The sequence below is a fragment of the Sminthopsis crassicaudata genome, chromosome 5 (assembly GCF_048593235.1).
Source record: "Sminthopsis crassicaudata isolate SCR6 chromosome 5, ASM4859323v1, whole genome shotgun sequence".
In the NCBI taxonomy this organism is placed as follows: Eukaryota; Metazoa; Chordata; class Mammalia; order Dasyuromorphia; family Dasyuridae; genus Sminthopsis; species Sminthopsis crassicaudata.
Genome location: NC_133621.1, coordinates 261,849,339 through 261,872,441, shown reverse-complemented (window position 1 = coordinate 261,872,441; position 23,103 = coordinate 261,849,339). Strand labels below are relative to the sequence as shown.

At 32.1% G+C, this 23,103-nt stretch overlaps 1 protein-coding gene across 8 annotated transcripts in view; it reads right to left on the bottom strand.

Moving 5' to 3' along the window:
* Nucleotides 1-23,103, bottom strand: part of LRRIQ1 (leucine rich repeats and IQ motif containing 1) — a 297,962-nt gene that overhangs the window by 144,754 nt on the left and 130,105 nt on the right. For 7 of the 8 annotated variants that reach the window (XM_074270901.1, XM_074270905.1, XM_074270906.1 and 4 more), the window contains 6 exons: nt 19,302-19,503; nt 15,984-16,103; nt 2,553-2,642; nt 1,723-1,844; nt 1,061-1,156; nt 641-723 (listed from right to left, as the gene is read on the bottom strand). In XM_074270901.1, the coding sequence (XP_074127002.1) occupies nt 641-723; nt 1,061-1,156; nt 1,723-1,844; nt 2,553-2,642; nt 15,984-16,103; nt 19,302-19,503 (713 nt within the window). The remainder of the gene's footprint in view (nt 1-640; nt 724-1,060; nt 1,157-1,722; nt 1,845-2,552; nt 2,643-15,983; nt 16,104-19,301; nt 19,504-23,103) is intronic. The other variant, XR_012482648.1, reaches the window with a different exon arrangement.

Here is a 23,103-nt window from a genome sequence, read left to right as displayed (position 1 = left end):
AAAAGGAAGGCTGGCAACAAGTAGTGGTCAGGTCACACAAGTGGGACAGAAAGAAAGAAATATCTGGATGCTTTCCAAGCTCTACAAAACCACATGCTAATACTTGGAAGCCATCTATTATACTCAAACTACAGGTGTCAAAAGTCATGAAATCTCTAAAACTACCATTCATGAAATTTATCAATTTAAATAATAGCCTACAAGAGTCTAAAAAATATGATTATGAGCACATATCATGAATTTTTTTAAAGGAAGAAATCAATAAAATTAAAAAGAAATAAAATTGCTTGACGACATATTATTAGTTAAATTTTCAGTTCAAAAATTTCAGAAATTAATTAAAAACATCAAAAATACAGAAGTAAACAAAATATAACACAAAAATACTCATCTTTGCACGACCAAAAATATTCCTATTTCAGAAAATATTGTATATAAGGCTGTAACTAACCATTTCAAAATAACTTAATTTTCTGAATTTATTTATCTATTTTGTCTTCTTTAGAGTCACTAATTTTGATGTAATCATTTCTGATCTTTCATTTCTATATTTAAAATAAGGTATATTTTAAGAACCACAGAGATAATCTATACTAAATAAAAGACAGGTATTTAAAATACATTTGTACTGTTCACCCACCTAATTTGTGTCTTGCTTTCTTAGATTTCATTTTCTGGGCTCTCTTTAGCATCAACTGAGCAGTAGAAATATCTTTAAAGCCCCTAAAAAGGCAATTAAAATAGGTAAAAACAATGATTGAATAAACACCAGATATTAAACATGTTCATATATGTGCACACGTGTGAACACACATTTATGTGCACATACATATGTATATATGTAAATATGCATATATGGGGATAAAGAAATTTAACATAATTATTGTATGTCATTTAAATTTAAAAAGCAAAAATATTGATAGAATTATGGTTTAATCAGCCTAATCTGTCAAATAAATTTGGGAAAATCAATATTGAAATAGAAGAAAATATCTTTTTTAAAAATAGCTTGGTCTTTTGATTTGTAACAATGTAGAAATAGAGAATATAGAAAACGTACCATTCCTCTGAAATTTTTTCTTCTTTTTTAGATCTTAGGGACGTTTTCATATAGTTCTTGATGTCAGATGAAGAGGACAGATTTTGACTTTCTGATCTAGCAACAGAAGAGAACTAGTAACAACTGAGTTAAAGTATGATTGCCTTTCATTCTTTACTAAACTGCAAACTGTTTATGTTCTGTAAAACTCGGAAATAAAATCTATTTTAAATAACAGAAGAAGTCTTTATCTTAGAAAGTAATAAAAGTCTGCCATCAATTTAAAATGTTTACATTTCAATTACTTGAAGCATATTTCAATCCCTTTCTGCAGAGGAATGCAGCATGGAAAGAAATTCTCCTTTAATCCTTATCTATACCTAGGGAACTGTATTTAAGTGTTTCCCAGCTGAAAATCATTTTATTAAAAACCTAGCTGTGCAACTTGGTTTTAAAAATAAAGCTAACTTTTATAATTTGCATAATTAAAAAAATTCCTAGAAATTATTTTTTAAAACCCCAAAACTAATTAATCATATTTAAGTAAATATAATAATAATAGTAATTTTTAAAAAGAACTCTACCGCCTATGCTAACTTATAACTAGTGCCTGAAAGAATGCTATTTATTCATTTGGATAAGGAGCTACTTCCCATAAACATGCACACATAACTTTAACCTACCTGTCAGTAAGCTGAGAGTCTTCAGAAGAGCATGGGTTTTCTTTCTCATTATTTTGCCAAGCTTGCTCTGGATGATATGGTAAATTAAGTGAAGTGTCATCAGAGGACAAATATCCTGAATACTTATCAAAAAGGAAAATGTAAATACTGCATTACTTTATTTTCATTTGAATTTTGAACATTTTAGTCAATTTACATTAATTGTCTTAAAACTACAAAAAAAAATTCAACTAAACATCTGTAATTCATACTTCAATTTAAAGACAAAATGTTCGAGAAATGAAAATTTATGAAACATCCTTTGTTGTTATGAGGAGGAGTAGGTCTTCTGGAATAGTTTGCATATAGTAAGATGAATAATTACAAAGCAGCAAAAAAAAAAAAAAACAAAAAACAAAACCTAAAAAACCTCAGAAAGCTAAAACTTCAAAGTTTATCAAATAAATAACAGATATTACAGTTCAATGACCTCTGAGAAGCTTCAGCTGTTGCCATCCTAATGCAGACTTTTGTATTTTTAATGTACTATTTCAACTAGTGATTCTTAGCCCATTGCCAAACATGCAGCTGAAGCATATCATCTTTTTTTTTTTTTTTTTGCTACTGTGAAGTAAAGTGTTGAAAGAAGTCCAAAATTAAGAAACAAATGAAACAAATGAAAGAAAGAGCATCATGAAAAATTACATCTGGGGATGAAGAGGAAGTCAGAGGCTTCTAAAAGTAATTGTGTTTTTCAAGTCAATAAATTGGAGTATTAATCACCCCAAGTGTAGCATAACCTTAAGAAATGAACAAAGATGTAGGACTAAGAAATTTCCATGACATGTTACCTTTGGCTGGTGCAGCCCATTTGGGAGATCCTGTGTTTGGGAAGGGAAGTTGGTGGAATCCAAAGAGAACCATTCTTTCTCTAAGGCAGCCTGTGTGAATAAGAAATGCCCCAAAGTATGCTGATAAAATCAAGTTTCATTTAGATAACTTTTACAAATTCTCTTTTAAACTATCTTATATACTGTGAAGGTTGCAAAAGTTTTCACATAATACATCAGAGTTTTTCCTTGCAGGAAACTTTTGTCTTTTTGAGATGTAACATAATAGATTATTGGATGTAACTTTTCAATAAATTATGTTACTTTTGATCCCTGTTCAGTGCCTTCATCTGTTTGACAGCTATAATTTCAAAAAGTATTAGAAATATCATATAATCATTATACACAAGTTGATGCATAGAACAATATATTTGTCCAAATAATCATACATTCTCTCCTAAATTTATTAATTGGACTGCATTAGCTAACAATATCTTTCTCAAACCTGAGAGTAAAAAAAAAGTGCCTTTTTTTATTAGATCTGAGAGAAAATATTGTCTCATTCATTTTTCAGTTACTTACCACAACTTCTCAGAATATATGAAAGTATTAAGTGATGATGAATAAAACACTACTAGTAACATGATTAACTTTGTCCTTTGTATTAATCTGGATCTAGTGCCCTTCTTCCAAAGTCCCTTCCCCCCAAAATTTAAGAACATCTTTCTCCCACTTATTTATTTATTTCTAGGCTGTCTTCAGTTTCAATCAGAGCCTGAGATAGATGGTTATCCTAACATTGGATAATTTAGTATAGAATTACTGGGACTATTTATTGCTTGGATTTTCTAATATGACAGTATATACTTTAAAAGTTTAAATGATGTATAATATGGATTGCATTATTCTTTAAGAAAAGTTTATAACAGAATCACTGTTCATTTATAAGAAGTTACTCTGAATAATGATCAAATTTTTTTTAATTCTAAAACTGTTCTGTATATTTAACAGTATAAATAACAATTCTTAATCATTTTCCCCATTTATATCTTTCTCATATTTTTTGTGATCATATGAAATTTAAGGAAAACATTTTATACGGATTAACACCGTGGAACAAAATAACTTTCTTTTATTCATATGCCTAGGAGATATTTTGTTCAACAGCTATTGAAATGAATAAGGATGATATGTAATCATGTATACATTTCCAAATATTTCTTTGGAATTTTATACTCATTTCTCATACTGGGAATTCTACAGTTTCCAACTAAGTAGTATAAATTAATCTTTTAGCATAATTTAAATAAAGGAAACCAACATAATTTTTGAAATATTATGTTTTAATAGCAATGCAGAGAGGTCTAAAATTAATATAATTCAATACTTAAAGTTTACATTATTTCATAAGCATAAGTGCTACATCTACCAACTTAAGCCTGAAAATTTTCAGTGAACTGACAAATATCTCCATCATCCACTAGGGTGACATTCAAAGAAGAATCCTACAGGATATTTACTGGGACCATACTAATAAACGTTTTGAAATCTGTAAAACTTTCCAGAGCTCATGCCCAGTTGGGAAAGCTTCTGAGAATTGATGTCTTCTTGCAGTCCACTGTGAAGTATCATCATAGACCTTAAGTAGAGAGTTACTGAGATAGAAATATGTATATGTAAAAATGAGTACTATAATGAATGGAAAAATAGGTTATTTGAAAGCAACAATTTTTGTTTTTATAATAGTTTCAGTCTATTTTACTATTGCTAGTGGTTATTTTATCCTTTATACCTGAGCTAGAAAAATATTATCTGGTATGAGATTTTTTTAAAATGACTGGGAACTTTAAATATCAATTCCTCCTTATGTCTTTGACAAATAGGGTGAAATCTAAGACCATCCTTAGAGAGTAAATGTTTTAGTCTTTCACATTCCTCTCTTAACATTTTTATATAGGTGAAACCTAGTTAAATAATTATCAATAACAGCCTTACAGAGACAAAGATATTGAAGTGTCACCAAAAACCACGTAATTTGAAGGATGGCTTTGAAAAGATAGAAGAAAACATTGCTGCCAAGAAGACATGAAGACCCAAATAAATACTATATGTGTATATACACAATAGGATTTTGGGGTTTTTTTTTTGTTGTTTTTTAGCACCAGCTGTCCCCTTTCTGATCCTATCTTATAGTGTTTTTCTATTTTATTTTATTTTCATATTAGAATCATATGATTTAAGAACATGTATTTTATTAACCTTATTTTGTGATTATATGAACATTGAGATGTCTTATAAGCCTAAAGGTAATTTAATTTATTAAAAAAGATAAAAGAATTATTTAGGAAATATAATAAGCACAATAAGTAACAAAAATACAACTAGTATAACTGATTTATATAAGGTCAAACTTGCTAATGGAAGCTTACATTTGCTACTACTAAGAATGTTTGAAAAAATATATCCCACAATGTCATTTAAGCAAAAGCAATAAACATATCGCTGCTTTCTAAAATGTATGTTATTCTATTATGTTTACCACTAGAGATTTATACAATCCTCAGTGGCTGCTTAAAAAAACTTGTTTAGATTTTCCTTACTATATAAATGTTAAAAATGTTTGAAGAGAAATTTATCAACATGTTTTTCTAGTTATTGGAATCAATATAAATATAAAACATACACATTATACATATATACATATTATACATATGCGTGTATATATGTGTGTTTCTGTGTATATATATGCACATAACTTATATATAAGTATATGTATGTATGCATGTATATATGTATAGAAAGACAGAGACAGGGAGAGAGTTCTAGCTATATACTTACAACCTTGGTCAGAAGAGATTTAAATTGTACCTTAAGACTTTAAAAGGCAAATATCAAAGATTATGGAAATTCATTATTTTATGTCTATATTAAAATCTCTTCTACACATATATCTAGATAGATAACAGATAGATAGATAGATAGATAGATAGATAGATAGATAGATAGATAGATAGATAAGATAGAAAGATATTCACAGATCTATGTCTCCAAGACATTGCAAATGTAGCAAGGGTTATCCTGGAAAATACAAGCATGGTAAAAGAATGTATCCATAGGAGATGATAATGAGTAAGGATAGACTGGAGTAAAAAATAAAGTATCATACTCTATACACTATTGGGAAGACTTAAATTTTTAAACTATCCTCATCAGAATGATGTTCTACATGGTGATTGGATATAAAACCATAACATAAGTGAACATATATTAGATTCTAAATGTCCACATGCTAGTGAGATTTTTGTCATTATCTTGGATTCAGCTATTCCTCTGCTCATTTCCAATACTGCTATTTCTGCACCACTTTACAAGTATGAAATAAAGCCTGGGTGAACTCCTTAAGAAGTATTTGTAGTTTCCACTATATATCACAGTGATATAGTATATAGTACATCAGACATTTTACTTGTAATGAATGTTAGTTACTATTGCAAATGTAATTATGAGTCCCCTGTAGATGCTGGCCATTTTGCTGATTAAAAGGGATAAAAAAATGTAGAATTTTCATGTTAAAAAAGAAAAAAAAAAAGCACCACTAAGAAAGCATCTTAAAGAGATGATGGATTAACACCGGACAAAGACAGTTTTTTTCAGCTGTTCACCTGTATATGAATTCATGGGAGAACTTTAGAATTAACATCTGCAGAATTCTGACCCCAGAATTGTTTTGTGATTATAAGACAAATATAGATTGACTGGATATAGCATAGTCATCAGAGATGTGTGGATTTATTAAATATACTGGTTGATCATTATAACTTTGAGTTCTTTCATTGAGAGGACCCAGCCCTGAACAATGAATGTTGGTGAAAGAGAAGTTATACACTGCTACCTATTGCTTAAAAGATAACAATCTTTCATAGTCCAAAAGTAGAGGTTTTTTTAAAAAAAAAAAATCCCATGCCAAAGGGATCTCTGCTTTTTCTGGGAAAAAAAAAAAAAAAGAAAAAAAAAAAAGAGGAAATAGCATAGGAGGAAAGAGTCTTGCCTCAGCAGAAGAGCAGCAGGGAATCATTTTTTTCAACATGGATGGCATCATCCATGGCATCCATCAGTGAACTCTGAAAACATTCTCTGAAAAAAGGCATCAAGACCCATAGTTCGGAATTGTCAATTGCTCTAGCCATGTATGTTCTTAGCACGTGTGCCACTGTGTAAGTGTTTATTCTTTCTATGGATGCCATATGCTAGGTTTGTTGGTACAACATTATTTAATATTTTTCTTGCTTTGTATTTTGAATAAATATTTTTGCGGTTTTTTTTAAATGGTGGAAGAAAAAGAAATGCTTGTTAAAAAGAATTAAAATAATTAAAATTTCTGATTTATTAATGAGAAACACACTGATAAGGATCATGAGGTAGAATCACAGGCATAGCTATCTATAAGTTTTTTCCTAAGACCCTGAATAGTAGCCACTGATCCTCTGAGAATCCAAATTGGCAATAAGGGTGCATTTTGGAGAACACAAAAAGAAAGGGGGAGGAGGAAAAGTGAGAAAAGGAGGAGATTGTCCTTGCAATGAGCTGGACTTCCTAATCTGACAACCACTTTACATTTAATGCTAAAATCATGATCTACATATCATGAATGTTGCTCCATCATATCCAATTACTTTTCTCCTTATCCATCTTTCCTGACATTTGTGGTGCATTTAAGACAAATGAATTATCTCTTTCTAGATACCTCTTTATCCTTTATTTCTAAAACATTATTCTAGCTCCATTTTCCTTTTTTTATTGTTTACTAGCTCTATTTTAGTTCCTTGCTGGTTTCTCTTCTTCTGAATATATGAATATCAAATATCACTTCTTCAAGAATGATCAATTTTTTTCTATGTAATATTTCAATCATTCTATACTTTTGATAGGTACAACTACATCCAAGTTCAGACCTTTATCATTCAGACCATCTTAACTGCTTTCTAACCCTTTTCTCAGCTTCTGGTCTCCCTTTTTCAATAACTGACTTCTTGACACGACTGTCCAAAGTTATAAGCTTAAGTGCTTACTCCATTCACCAAATTAAGTTAAGAATTCAATTTTTAAAATCCTCAGACGGACATTTAAAGCCCTACATGATGCAATTAAATAAAATTGAATTTCAGTGGGAAAAGAACTAAATTTGGAATGAGAAAAGTGAACTGAATCACATTCCTGTAATTTATTACATGTATGCCTTTCAGAAGTCATTCACTCTTTTTAATCCTCAGTTTCCTCATCTGTAAAATAAGAAAGTTGAATTAGATGATCTCTAAATTTCTTCCATCTAATTCAAAAATTTTATCACCTTACTTCAATTCAGAAAATTATTAAACTCCCTATGTGGGGAGAACCCTCATCATAAGTCATGAGGGACAAATATAGGAAACAAAACATGAGCTCTCAAGAAACTTACAATTTGAGGAAAATGAGAAGTACAAAAATAATTATAAAACAGGGGAAAGAAAATAGAAAAAGCCCCAAAGTAAAGGTCACCAAAGAATCAGGAGAGTTGAAGAGGGAAAGTTCACTTTCACCACTGTTTACCTCCAGTCTGCAATTTTTAGCCTTACATCTTTATTTTAACTTCACTTTTTGCAAACTCCATGTTCTAGTCATATTGAAGAAGGCACCCTAAACTCTAAAACTCCTTGAAGGAGAAAATCTCTTTCAACCCTGCCTCTGTGAGGGATTCTCCCTCCTCCCCCCAGGGAAACAAGATAAACAGCTTCCTTACATTATCTAGGTGGGGTTGGTCAGTCCCAAGCTAAAAGAAGTCCAACCCTATTCAATTAAAGATCTTCTATTCAACTCCACTCACCAGCTTCATTGAGAGGGGAAGCAGGCCTCTCTTGAAGCCAAAGACCTCCTTAATGGCAATTAAAAACTCATTTCTTTGCAGAGGTTCTGAACACGGCAGGCTATGCCAAGGAAGCCTTTGCCCACTGGCAAAGAATAATATTCTTTTCCAGTGTTACCCTCTCTTTACCCTCACCTATTTTCCTAAACAAGACTTTATGCCTCTCTGTTGAGATTTCCAACCTTACTTCCCAATCCCTATAATAAACCTCTTTTATCAATTTAGGTTTTCGGATTTGTAAATTCCTTTACAGAGAATCCCTGCGCCACCAGAAGGGGGTTCCCTACCCTTGTGCCAAATCCCAAGGGGGTGTAGGGGAGCCAAATCTTTCCATTTGGTTCCCTAAACTCTGAACCTGCCACTAGACCTTATCATTTAACTCCCTGACCACCAGAAACCCTAATCTCATTTTGGTTCCCTAAGTCTAGACCGCATCATTTGGTTCCCTGAAAAGGGAATCCAAAACCTAAACCTCATATTTTTGGTTCCCTGAAAGGGAACCCCCAAAACTAGACATCCTCACCAATATTAGGTAGTTGTTATAGACCCCGTTTTGTGTATATCTGTTCAGATAAATCCCTATTCCAAGAATAGACTCTCTTCTATGTCTCCTCTCTGTTTAAAATTCTTTCTTCAAGACCGGGCTCAGGAGTCATCTTTTCTATGAAGTGTTCCTGATCCAGTTAGATAAAAGTGATCATTTTTCTACAATCTAAAATAAAGCATTCTTGCTAATGGGATAAAAAAAACAAACAAACATACATTTGATGAACCTGACTATGCCAATTCACAATGAATTTGGCTGGAGCTTAACTAGTCTTGTATAGGACACAGTGTATAATGTACTACTATAACTAGTGCTTATAATAAGTATCTGCTTCAGGATTCAAAAATTTTCCTAAAGGATATGTCTTTAGACACTAAGCTAACTAGCTGCCTACTTGATAATATGATTATGTCTTATGAGGTATTCAGGAGGTACAGTGCATATAAGAGGGCTAGGCCTGGAGTCAAGGCCTGAATTCAAGTCTAGCCTCAGGAATTTATTAATTATGTGACTCTGTGCTAGTCACTTGACCTTTGTTTACCTTAACTTCCTCAATTGTAAAATGGGGGGGATAATATCATTTCTGGAGGACTGTCAAGGAAGAGTAAATGAGATTATATTGCTATTAGACTTTAGCACAATGCCTAGAATGTAGTAAGCACTTAATATATGTTTCCTTCTTCTAACACTACCAAAAATAATGTGGGACAGATTATGTTGGGCTGGGGTTTTTTGTTTTTTTTTTTTGAGGAATTCATAATATTTCCTGGCTTGAATTTAGATTATTTTGATCTCCTAGGTTATTAGACTTAGTGGTTTCAAACAGCACTAGAGGTAGCATGAGATTTCTGGCATACTTAATCACTGAGTTAAGAACCACATATTTGAAGATGCTATAAAATTAACTGTAGTCTTCTGTGTGACTCATGATATCTGTGGTCTTCTCAGTTTAAGTTCAGAACTATGTATGTTTCTTTGGAACAGGATGCATGTGGTTGTTTGGTGAGAGAAAGCAGGTAAAAGCAGGGGACACAAAATATTAACATTTGAAAACTAGTCAGAGAATATAGGTAGAATACTGTACTTAGATTTGCCCAATTTCCTGGTAGGTTAAGAAAATATCAGAGGATATTTTAATGAATGGAATTGGATCCCAAGAAGACTGGTTAAGCTACTGCCTAATTTATCATGAATCGGCTTGCTCAGGCTCACCAAAATTAAAAAAAAAAAAAAATGCATGGGCAGGAATATTTTATTCTACATTGTAGAAAAGTGATCACTTTTATCTAGTTGGATCAGGAACACATCATGAAAAAGGTTGCTCCTAAGCTAGGTCTTGAAGAAAGAAGTTTCAAAGACAAAGATAAGAGGTAGAATGGAGTCTATTCTTGGAATAGGGATTGACCTGTCCAGATATATACAAATATATGTGCTGATCAAGTAAATAGGGACAAAAATACACCTGCTCAAAGGATTATTTTGAGGATCAAATGAGATGATTTATATATGAGATGATTTACATAAAGTACTTTGGTAAATTTGCATTACAATATGTTGCTATATTATTACATATTATGTTATGATAATCATAAATATGTATTATGATATTTGAAAATATCTCATAACAGTCATACTGTTTGCAACATGCAGGTGATATTCAACAGCTGGCATGCTATGTATAGTTTTCTCTTTAATACTAAGACTTAGTACGTGGCACTAGGGCCTTTAGCACAGTCCAGGAAGAGAAATGGCCCACCCAAAGACCACTCAATTACCTGATTGGTTTTGTACTTCAGGAATTTTATAATTCAGGAATCTTAAATCCTAGATGGTCACATCTTCTCACTGTGGAAACTCTCAGAAATGAAACTCTCCCCTTTGTAGTTAAGGGGATCCCATGCAATTGACCACCTGCCTTGCCAAAGTCCAGTTGTCTATCAAAAACAGAGAATTATAAGTCTGTCCCAATTGTGAAGCCCTGAATGACATCACTCTTCAATATCAGTATACTTCCTTCATTCCCAGTTGATAAGGGCAATTGTATGATTCAGAGACAGATAAGGGATAAAAAGAAGACAGCCTGGCAATAAAGTGCACTATTTAAGAATATCAGGTTGTCCTATTTGATTTTTCCAAGAGTTTTAAATTTTTTCAAAGGTTCACTGATTTTGGTTGAAGTGGCAAATTCTCCATTGATTGTGAGCACAGAGAAAAATGGTAAAAAACACACGGAAAAATACTTTGAGATAAATAAAAGAGATCCAAGTCTTGTAGAGCACATGTATATTTTGTCTCTGTGTTCTGTGATTTTTTACCTATAATAATATAATAATTTTTAAGCATAGTCAAATGTTAGACATGATAGGCATTTAGCAACACCAAAAGAAATGAATTTATATTATTTTAAGAGGCAGAAAATATCTAGTTACCAATGTGTGAATCATGCCTGGCTTATCTGTGCAATCAGATCATTGAGTAGTAAGATGCTAGGTCAAAATTAGTACCAAATTGTAAGATAACATGAGATGAGAAGTATAAAGTTATTCTCTGAAGTGTAATCTTTTCTGAGAGCTGGTTTCTTGAGGGGCTTCTGGAGGCAGCCTTCGTTTCAGTTTAGTGTAATCACCCCAAATGCAGCCAGGTATTAAAGTCTAAATCCTTTATTGATTCCTTCAAAGTCTTGTCTCCTTCACTTGGAGCTCAGCTAGTTTTTCTTGGAGGCCTTCTGTAGTCTTGATTCCGAGAGCTTAGCTGCCTTCTCTGGCTTCTGAATCTGCTCGACTGAATCATGGCTGAGGCTCTGAGAGCTTCTAGTGGACTTATCCTTTCTGACTCTGAGAGCTCCTCCTTATATGTTCCACACTGAGTATAAACCAATCATTATATCACTAGGAAATCATTATTTGTTGTTAAGATTAAATATTGTATCACTAGGTAATCATTATTTGTTGTAAGATTAAATCAATGCTAAACTAGATTTAACCATTGTCTCCTCAATTCCACTTAATACCTTGTTTCAAGTTCTGGCCCATAACATCTGCTTGTAGGATCAGATCAATCATTTTGAACCATGCTAAATTAGATAATTATTGTCTCTATCAATTCCATTTACTTAGCACTTTGTAAGAATCCTAACATCTCCCGCTTTCTTTTGTTTTTAGAACATAGGTGGTCATGACCTCCCTGACTTCTCAAGGAGGTGAGAATCCCAAAAAAGAAGGTGATCATGCCTTCCCTGACTACTCAAAAAAGGAGTGAAAACACCATAAAAAGGAGGTAGTAACACCCTCCCTGACTTTTCAGGGAGATGAAAACACCAAAGGAAATGGGAAATCAAATCAGATTAACGAGTTTCTAAAGGGGCTCATTCTTAAAATAGGCATACATAAATCCATCAGTATGGGAGTTATTACACATAATTACATAAGCACATAGTAACATAGGATAGTAGTGATGTAACAAATAACATGAATCAATATGAGGAATTATACATGTCCATAAATCCTAGAAATAGTCCAAAAGGACTATACACACACACACATATATATATGCACATACACATATATGTATCAAATGATACAAAGGTAGTTTACAAAAAAAGGATGAATTTACAAGGATAATAAATGGTAATCTGGAAAAATTTGATAGCAGTTAAATGCAAACAAAAGAAGAATAGAGGTCATATCTAAAGACCTTCAGTTGAATCAATATAATTATAACACAAAATGAAATACCAAGCTAATCATTATGTTTTTCATGACACAATTTCAGAATTTTCAGAAAGTTCATAGGTATTTAGAATTTAATGTTTAAAACACCTTGTGGTATATTGGGAATAAGCCCTGCCCCCCCCCTTTAATGTTCTATTTAAAACATCCTTCACTATTCTTACAGAATATCTTGAGATTGTATGTCTCTTATCGTAAATTTTATATTTTGTTTACTTGTAGCTACAATCTTTTTTTCTTCCTAATTTTACTGATATATTTTTGGCACAGAAGTTAGAGGTTGCATAGCTAGCAAGTATTCAGTGTCTGAGGCCACATTTGAAGTCAGGTCCATCCTGACTCTAAAACTAATTGTGCTCTATCCACTGCGCCATCTAGCGGCCCCCAAGTCACTTAACTTCTAACAGCATCAATTTCCTTGTCTATAAAATGGGATAATAAATAGCACCTACCTCCGAGGAGTAATATTATGAGGATAAGATTAAACCATATTTTTAAAGTACCTTACAAGCCTTAAAAGTATTATATTAATGGTAGCTTTTATTTCCTAAATATATCTCTCCCTCTGGGAGAGCTATACTAAATAATAAAGAACAGAGAAAGAGGGGAAAATATTCAGCAAAACTCATATATTAAATAATTCTGACATCATAACTATGGATAGAGTTCCATACTCAGTTTCCTCCTACTTTGCAAAGGAGGGGTGATCTACTCTCATATGTCTTACTTAGGAACAAACATGGTCACCATAAACTTACAGAATTCAGTTTTGATTATTTCATCATTATTCTTTCCTTTTGCACTGATGTAATTTTGAGTACAGTTTTTCAGGATCTGTAATTACTTTTAATTTTCATCAGTTAATTAAAATGTCCCAACTGCTTGAGTGTACTAATCATATTCATTATGCACTCAATAGAGTAACATTATATTTATGTACCATAAGTTGTTTAGCCATTCCCCAACTGATGGACATTTATTTTGTTTCCAGTTCTTTGCTGCTACAAAAAGTGGTACTACAGATATTTTGTTGTAAAAAAAAACAAAATTTTTGTTGTGGAACTGTCTAGCAGTGGCATCCCTGGGTCAAAAATATGAATATTTAAATCACTTTATTAGAATAATTTCAAGTGGTTTTCCAAAATTTTTGGACCAGTTCATAGTACCAACAGCATATTTATATGACTATCTTTTCACTCCCTCTCCAGAATTGATTATTTCCCATGCTTTGGTACCTTTGCTTACCACAAATAGTGCTCCTATGAAAATGTAGGTATTTATGAGGAACATTTTTCTTATTAATGGAATATGGTTCAAAAGTTATCAAATATTTGACCATTTTGTTTGCATAATTCCAAAGTGCTTTCCAGAATAGTTGTACAGCTCCACCAACAATGCATCAGCATTCCTCTCTCCCTATAATCTTTCTAACATTGAATATTGACATTTTTGTTGGCTTTGCCAACATAACATGCTTTTTTTTTTAAACATTACTGATTTTTGCTTCTGTTCTTCCCAAATTGTCTTTCAGTTCTAGGTACTTGTATTGCACTATCAGCAATTCTCTTTTATTTCTTTGCTGAGACTTCCTACCATGGATTCAAGTTTTTCTTAGTTTGACAATTATTTCTTCTATGTAAACTACAACTTCTGCTTTCACAATTCTTATTTCTCATTTAGATAATTCAAGAATGTGCTGCTGTGGTTCTGTGCTGTTTTGGGAATACACAGGGTTGTCCCCCTCCTCAAGGTGTGTGTTCATCTTCTTTTGTCTTTTAATTCTTTTAATTTTTAAATTCACAGATGTCTGGACTCTTTTGAGATCATATTCCCTACTGTTAGTATTGAAATATATGGAGAATACATATCCCTTAAAATGATATTTTTAAACTTTGGGGCATACACTGAAACCTAGTCCATTAACAGTTTTATTTGCTTCTTGAAGGAGTACCTTTGAATCATTCTTCTATTTAATGCAACTTCATTCCTCCTTCTTGTATTTGTAATAAAGAGTAATAAAATTGGTACTTAGCTTCTTTTGTAATATGTCCACTTTTCTCACATATTCAGTGCACCAATCAAATTAAAGATTATCAGTGTCTAAAAGCCATTTTAGAAATTAATGTTTCCTATCCTGCCTCTGCTACCATCACTACAAAAAATAGAAGACTCTCACCCAGGGTTAAAGACCATTAAAGTATATTTATAACTACGTCATTTATATCTATGCTGATATCTGCATTATCTATTTTCTGTTTCTTTCTTGGTCTCTCTAACTCTCTTTGTCTGTGTGTGTGTGTGTGTGTGTGTGTGTATGTGTGTGTGTCTCTGTCTGTCTGTCTGTCTGTCTGTCTATCTGTCTCTTCATAGATTGATCTGACCGAAACAATTTCATCATCAGGTAGGCTATTATACTTTCCCAGGATTAGGAGACTCCAGGATTGGAGTTTGCATATTCTCTTAGAAACACAAGAAAACAGACTTGATTTATTCCCTGTGAAGTTTTTCTAGCAGTTTAGAACCTGTCAAGATTAAATTCTGCTGGCAAAGTTTTCAAGAACCCAGAATTACCTCCACAACACATCATGATGAAGCATCAGAGCAAGACTTCTGTGGAGGTTACACCATATACTATAATATATTTCATATAAACAATTAAAAAACATAAAAGTTAAAATAAAATTCAACAATTTTGTTTCAATTTTTAAAAAGGGAAAAATAATCTCTGTCCTTGGGTAACATATACTCTCTGTTGTGTTATTATTACTAATGATCTTTTTGAAAATATTAATGTTACTATAATACAATCTACTATACTTCTTCGTGGTCCAAATACTTCTGACAAAGATAACAAAGAAGTTTTCTAAAACTTATTACCATGCATGCACTACACTCTGACCTCATCACTTTATACAAAGTGATATACAAAGCAATAATACAAATGTGAGTTCAGAACCAGACTGGAAGTTTAGGAAAATACATGCTGTGATTATAATATTCCTAGCACATCCTTACCTTGAGAATGTATACATTGTCAATATACATTATAATATATATATAAATAATATATATTATATATACATTAACATATAATATTACATTATACATTAAGTAATATACATATATACTTTACATACATTAATATATACATTAAGTAATGATATGCGTTTTCCTATTTGAGAGAATACATAATGGAAATTCAATAAAATTTTAAATGGTTTTAGATTTTAATTTAGCACTATTTTAACTGAAAATTTTATGTTTCACTTTATACTTACTTCATCAAAAATAAAGTCATCTATATCAACTTCTTCATAGTCATCCTCAAGTTCTTCATTTTTAATGGAAGCTAATGCTTTGGCTAGTTTCTTCCGTAAAAGGAAGCCTTTCCAAACTGCCTAAACAAAAATGTAAAACATGTTATATAAGGTTATAGATCAAACCCGAACCCAGATTCTCTCCATTATACCATTATGAAGATAAAATATCTCAGACCTTGTTTTAATAGCTCAATGATCTGATTTTTGAACTTTATATGACATTTAAAACTGTAAGACAAATTAAGTGCCTTCATGTGTCTAAAGTCCTGAATACCCAGGAGACTTGTTGCTTGGTAAGCAGAATGGAATCTTAAAAACTCCTTCAACCACAAACATTGGTCAACTAATTAATGATCTGACAAATCCTCCAGGACCTATTAAAAGTGAAAAGAGAGTAATATAAAAAAAATACACAAAAGCTAATTTTCAAATGATTGTGTGAAATGTAAATCTCAGCACACATCAGAAATATTAAATATTTGGAAGTGGCATATGTAAAAGTATTAAATATTTCAATACTTGAAATTATAAACCTTGTCTTTACAAATAAATCCATGGTCATTTTGAGTTCTTTAAAAAAATACACAGAATTTTATAAAAATACTACTATGAAATTTCAGATCTGGAATAGACCATAGAGATCAGCTAACCCTTTCATTTTACTATTACTATAATTGTGATTTTACTGTCTCCAATTTTTTTCTCCTTAGCACAAAGTGGTGGTGAGATAATTGGTCCAAAATTAGGAAGACCTGGGATCCATTCCCAACCTAGAATTTCTATTTGTCTTCAAGCAAACTGCTTAATGTCTTTTAAATTTTTAAATAATTATAAAATTTAAAATAAGAGCAGTAATACTTAACACTGCCTCTTCTCAGCAAGCTGCTGTGAAGAAAATATTCTGTAAACCCGAAATCATGACATAAATTTGAGTTTTTATAGTCATATCTTAGTAATTGTAATAAAACAATTTATAGTTATCTAATACAATTTTTTAAAATGTATTTGTATTTATATGCAATCCCAAATCCTAAAGAACTACGATAGTATTCTTGAGATAACTGGAAATGATGAATTGTTTTTAAAAGAAAACAAATTTCATGAATCTTCAAAAAGAGATGAGGAATTATGTTTAGAGAGAAGAAAAATCTGTGATTAAGCAGAAAAGCTTTATTTAAAAGCTACATCTGGCCAGGGGATAGTTGAACAGTGGATAGAGTCCTTGTTTAAAGTCAGGAAAATATGCATTCAAATATAGCCTTAGATATTGGCTTGTGACCCTAGAAAGCACCCTACCTGCCTCAACTTCCTTATCTGTAAAATGATATGGAGAAGGAAATGTGAAACTGCTTTAGTATCTTTGCCAAAAAAAAAAAAAAAAAAAAAAAAACCTAAAAGGGAGCTCAAAGCATGTTTAATCAATGAAAAAAAAATCTTTCACTCACCTGATATTATTATCTTTTTTGGGGAGACAGGGTGACAGCACAACCTAATAAGTATCTGAGGCTGGATTTGAACTCAGATCTTCTGACTCCAGGGCCAGTGTTCTATGTAATACACCACCTAGCTGCCCTACATTGATACCTTTTTAATCCAAAGGATAAATTTGAAATCTCTAATTCTAACAAGATAATGTTGAAAAATTAAAAATACATTTCTTTCTTTCCAAGTACAATTGACTTTACTTCAAAATATTATATCTCTGATTTCAGAATTAAACTATTTCATGAGGGTTGTTACAAAGTAATAAAGAAATACTGAATTATTATTGAGAGTCTCAGGGGAAAGTGGGCAGCTGTGTTTAGATGTAGCATTCAAGAATCTGTCTGTAATCCTAAAACTGTACTCTCCACCCTCATATTTCCTCCCCTCACAAAAAAAAAAAATAAATCTTGGCTTATTGGTGATTCACAATGATGTGAGTGACAGTTGACAGTTGTTGCTATAGAAGCTCTGGTCTTCTGGGTTGAGTTTGTGGTAGTGTGTGAAGGGGATACTGAGTGACGGAAAGAAAGAAGAAAAAAGGGAGGAAAGGGAATGGAAGAGAAAAAGGGAGAGGATGAGAGAAAAGGAGAAGAGTAGAGGAGAGAAAAGTAGATAGAAGAGGGAAAGAGGGAAGAAAAGATAAGAGGGATAGAGAGGGAGAGGAGGGGGACAGGGGGAGAACGAGAGAAATGAGAGAAAAGGAAGGAAAGTGAGAGATGAGGGAGAAGAAGGGGAAGAGATTTCACGGATTGTTTCTCAAAATCATGATTTTAAAACATTTATAAAATACAGTACATAGGATTCCAGGGGCAACCAAAAGCTGATGAAAATAAAGATAATTTTCCCAATCCCTCTGGAATTATTCATTCTACCCCCCCCAATTTTTTTTTTTTTTTTGGTGGGAGATTCAATGGACTTCAAGTAAAGAGTTCTTGTTCTGTATACATTCAATATCAAGTATATATATATATATATATATATTGGCCCCTTTTACTTACTATATACATATACATATATACATATATATGTATATGTATATAGTAAGTAAATACATATATATATATATATATATATATATATGTATATGTATATAGTAAGTAAAAGGGGCCAGCCAAAACCAGGCTACCCCTGCTTGCACAGCCAGATGGTGACATTTGACACCTCTATCCCAATGCTGACCCACAAAAAGCAAACATAGCATTTTGGAGAATTTTTAAAAAATTTAGGGCATTTTAAATTTCTGGCTAAACTCTTGATATCTTCCTCATGGGAAAAATGACTACCTGAAATGTCAGGGAATGGAAAGGTCACTTAAAGTTTGGTGAATGACTGAATTTGAAAATATGAGTGATTCTAGGACATCTTCCGCCTTCCTCATATTTGTTTCTGGGTTTCTTTCAAGGCCCAGCTAAAATTCCACCTTTCATAGAAGCTTTCTTATTAGAAGCTTTTCCTAACCCCCCTTTACTCTGTGGATTATCTCCAATTTATCCTATTTAGAACTTCTTTGTACATAGTACTGTGTCTCCCCCATCAGACAGTAAACTCCTTAACATTTGAGATCACTTTTGCCTTTCTCTTTGTATCCCTAGTGCTTAGTGGACCATCTGGCATACAGCAAGTACTTAATATATGTTTATTAATTGAATGACATGCCACTGATAAGTTTGATCGGTGATATAAGTTGTTTTTTATTTCCTTCTCCCAAAAGAGGGCTGTTTCATCAAAAAATACAATGATAGAATCAGTTCATACTATTTACACGTATAAATGACAAAAGATGACACTGACCTGAATAAGTGTAGCAGCTTTCTCCCTCTTTGCATGCATATCAGTATTGTAACAATTTCTTTTTTTCATTTGGGTTTTTTTAAGGTAATTTCGCAAAGCTCTCTGTATTATCATTGCTGCCATATTCTTTTTATCACAAAAATTAATCTGTCTTCGAATGACATATCCTTGCAAGTGGCTCTGAAGTTCTGTAGCTGCCTCACTATTAATACAAAACAAAACAAAACAAAACAAAAAACCCACTGAAAATATTTCATCACATTTGGAAATTTTCACTTAAAGATAGATATATGAATGGGTACAACAACAAATGTTAGTGTAGATTCTGTCTTTATAGATTATTCTCAATTACAAAAAGCCCTAAGGAAGTCTTGTGCTCAGTTTGCAAAATGTGTCTAAGATACAGTTCTGCTACATTATGGGAGCAATATAGAGTTTTCACCTTGCAAAAACAAATATTTATTTCTGGAATTTGAAAAATTAAATTAAATGTCCTACAAGAGTGGTGTAGTCAATATTGGGTCATCAACAAGGAGATATCTGACCAGAGTGTGGATAAAAGAGGCTATATTTTACAAATGATAAAAAGTAAGAAGGTGTTTTAAGAGACCAAATTTTATTGTAGAAATGACAAGTAAAAGGTATTTAAACCTTAATAATTCAGAAAAGTAGGGGAAGCAGAACCAAGAACAACCTCTGGCATATCATAGGAAAACAAAACTTTGGAGCTAGTAAAAAAAAAAAAATCACTGGAGGTCAAATCCAACAAGAGAAGTCGTCTTGTTCAACCACTGGTATCTAAACCAAAATATAAATGTATTCCTGCCATAGAATATTGACTTAGAAAAAACACAAATTAATAATATCCACATGTATTGCATTTTTATTTATTTTGTTAACGATTTCCCAATTACAATTTAAGCTGGTCTCACTGGCATTGTAATTCAAGGCTAATGCTTTATCTAAAACATAAATGAATTTTATCTCTAATAAATAGTCATTGAGCCTCCAGTTGGAGGTCTTAAGCAATTGAGAAATTGCTATATTCTATGGTAGGACATTCCATTTCTAGATAGCTCTATCTAATTTGGTAGATGTTTTTCATCATATTTGGCAATATCTCCTTTTTAACTCAAATCCATTGCTTAATTCTGATCTTTCAAGTCAATGGAGGTCTAATACCATTTCTAAATAATGCTGACTCAAATATATTGAAAGCAAACATTCCCCCCCCAAATCTCTATCAATTCTTGTCTTCAGACTAAAAATTCCCAGTTCTTTCAATTTAATCTCATAAAATAGTTTTCAATCCATTACGAGTAAATATTTTGGTCCATATCTCAACTGGATGTCCTTTAGCTTGACAATATCTTTCTTAAAATGTAGCAACAAGAACTGAACAGGACTCTGTGTTGTCTGAGGCCAGAATATGGTGGAAATAATATTTGCCTAGGTTATATGTGGCCACTTAGGGATAGCATGGGGGCTTGATCAAAAACAGAAGATGCCAGAGAAAACATATTTCCTATTTTGACAAAGTCACTAAATTGTTAATTCTGAGGAATGCCTTAGACACAGTACATTTGAAATTCAATAAAACATCTGAAAGAGTTTCATTAAAACAATCTATCTATCCATAAGTATTTATTAAGCACCATCAGGAACCATGTTGGATGCTGGGGACATAAAGGTATTGAATGAAAAAATCTCTACTTATAAAGAGCTTACATTTTAACAGAAACAAGAAAAAAATATAATCCTTGGTTCAAAGAATAAATCACTTGGAGCTTTCTCCTATAATTGATACACATGCTATTTAGTGTCCCATGTCTGCAAGGGGAGGAGGGGGCAGGGTGGAATTAATGAGAATGGTAAAGAGGAGTTACATGAGCTCTTCTGTTTCTCAGTTTTGAGAGAGAAGATTCATGATTTCAAATACTCTTTAGATCCCTGAAGGGAAAAAGATCTTGGGAAGAAATAGAATGTAGAAAAGTTATCATCTCTATCACATCTCTCTCTCTTTTGCTGTTGGGAAATTTCTTTATGGTCCATTTAGGGATTCTTAGCAAAGATACTAGAGTAATTTGCCATTTTCTTCTCCAGCTCATTTTAAAGATGAGGAATTTGGGCAAATAGGATTAAGTGACTTGCCACACAGTCAAGATATAGAAGATGATGTGGAAGATGAGTCTTCCTTACTTCATGTTAGGACTCTAAGCTTTGGAGAATATCTCCTTATATACTATCTCCTCTCTTTCTTTCTCTAAGCTTTGGGGAATAAATCCCCTTGGATATTTTCTCCCTTCCTCTCTCCTCTCTTTCTGTATGTGTGTGTATATATATATATATATATATATATATATATATATATATATATATATATATATATATATATATATATATATATATATATATATATATATATATATATATATATATACACACATATATACATATATATATGTGTATATATATACTTACATATGTATATATACATAGTTACATATATAGATATATACATATGTATATATACATAGTTACATATATACTTACATACATACACGTGTATATCTACACTTATACATATACACACATGTATATATACTTACATGTATATATACTTACGTGTATATATACTTACACGTGTACATACATATGTAGACATTTAGATATATACATACACATGTAGATATATACTTACATATATACATACATGTGTATGTATATTCATATATATGCTATGTATATTCATCATAGATCTAATTATCATTTGGGAAAGGTATCAAGACTTTGATATATAGTTTGGGATAATACTATTCTCATAAAGATAGATAGATCTGGTCCTTTGGTTTGAACCTAACTGTATTTCAATATTCTAAGACCATAACACCAAAAATGGTTAAGAACTCCTGTTTTAGATTAAATTCTATGGGGAAGTTGCTACAGAATAGAAAAGCAGCTCTCAAAAATGAAATCCTAAAGAAACAAAAATGAAAATGAAACGGGTTTGAACTGTCTAAAAAAAATGATGTGGAACTCGTTGGAGATTTTTAAATCTTGTACAGAAGGCAGAAGCTAGAGTTGACAATATGATGGATCAGTCAGGAGAAACTCAAACTCAGTGGAGCATTGGCATTGGCTGTTATCCTTTACTGTTCTTGAAAACGATCAAAATCACTATGTTGGAGTCAAGTACAGTGTTGTCTAATTGTGGCTGATCAGAACAATGGGAGCTCAGAAGGCTCCAGCACTAGTCAGGCATAAATATTTAGAGTGGGAATGTCTTTAAATCTGCACTTCTCACTTTTCTTTTACGCCAATACAATTCTGCTTTACTCAGAAGCACAGGATTTTCTCTTTGATATGAACATACCATGCTAGGCAGTTCTTTGCCAAGTGTCTCCTATTCAATGGATTCAAAGTTCTTCAAAGAGTCTTTGTATCACTTCTGATCTCCATGTAAATATTTGCCTTATATGAATTCTTCATAAAATATTACCTTAAGCAAATGCATGTTTGGCATTCAAAAATTGTGGCCAGCCCATGGAAGTTGCAGTAGAGTTTGAACGCTTGACAGTTTAGCTTGAGAAAGGACTTTAGTATCATGTACCTTATCTTGCCAGGTAATCATAAAAATCTTGCTAAGACAATTCAGATAGAAGGGCTTTTAGTATGGCATTGGTATATAGTCCAGATTTCACAGGTATAGCCTTCCTTCATTCAATTGGTTACTGGGAAAGTATGAGAGCATTGTCCATTATCCAAAATCCAAGCAAGTTTGTCATCATGAAATAGACATACA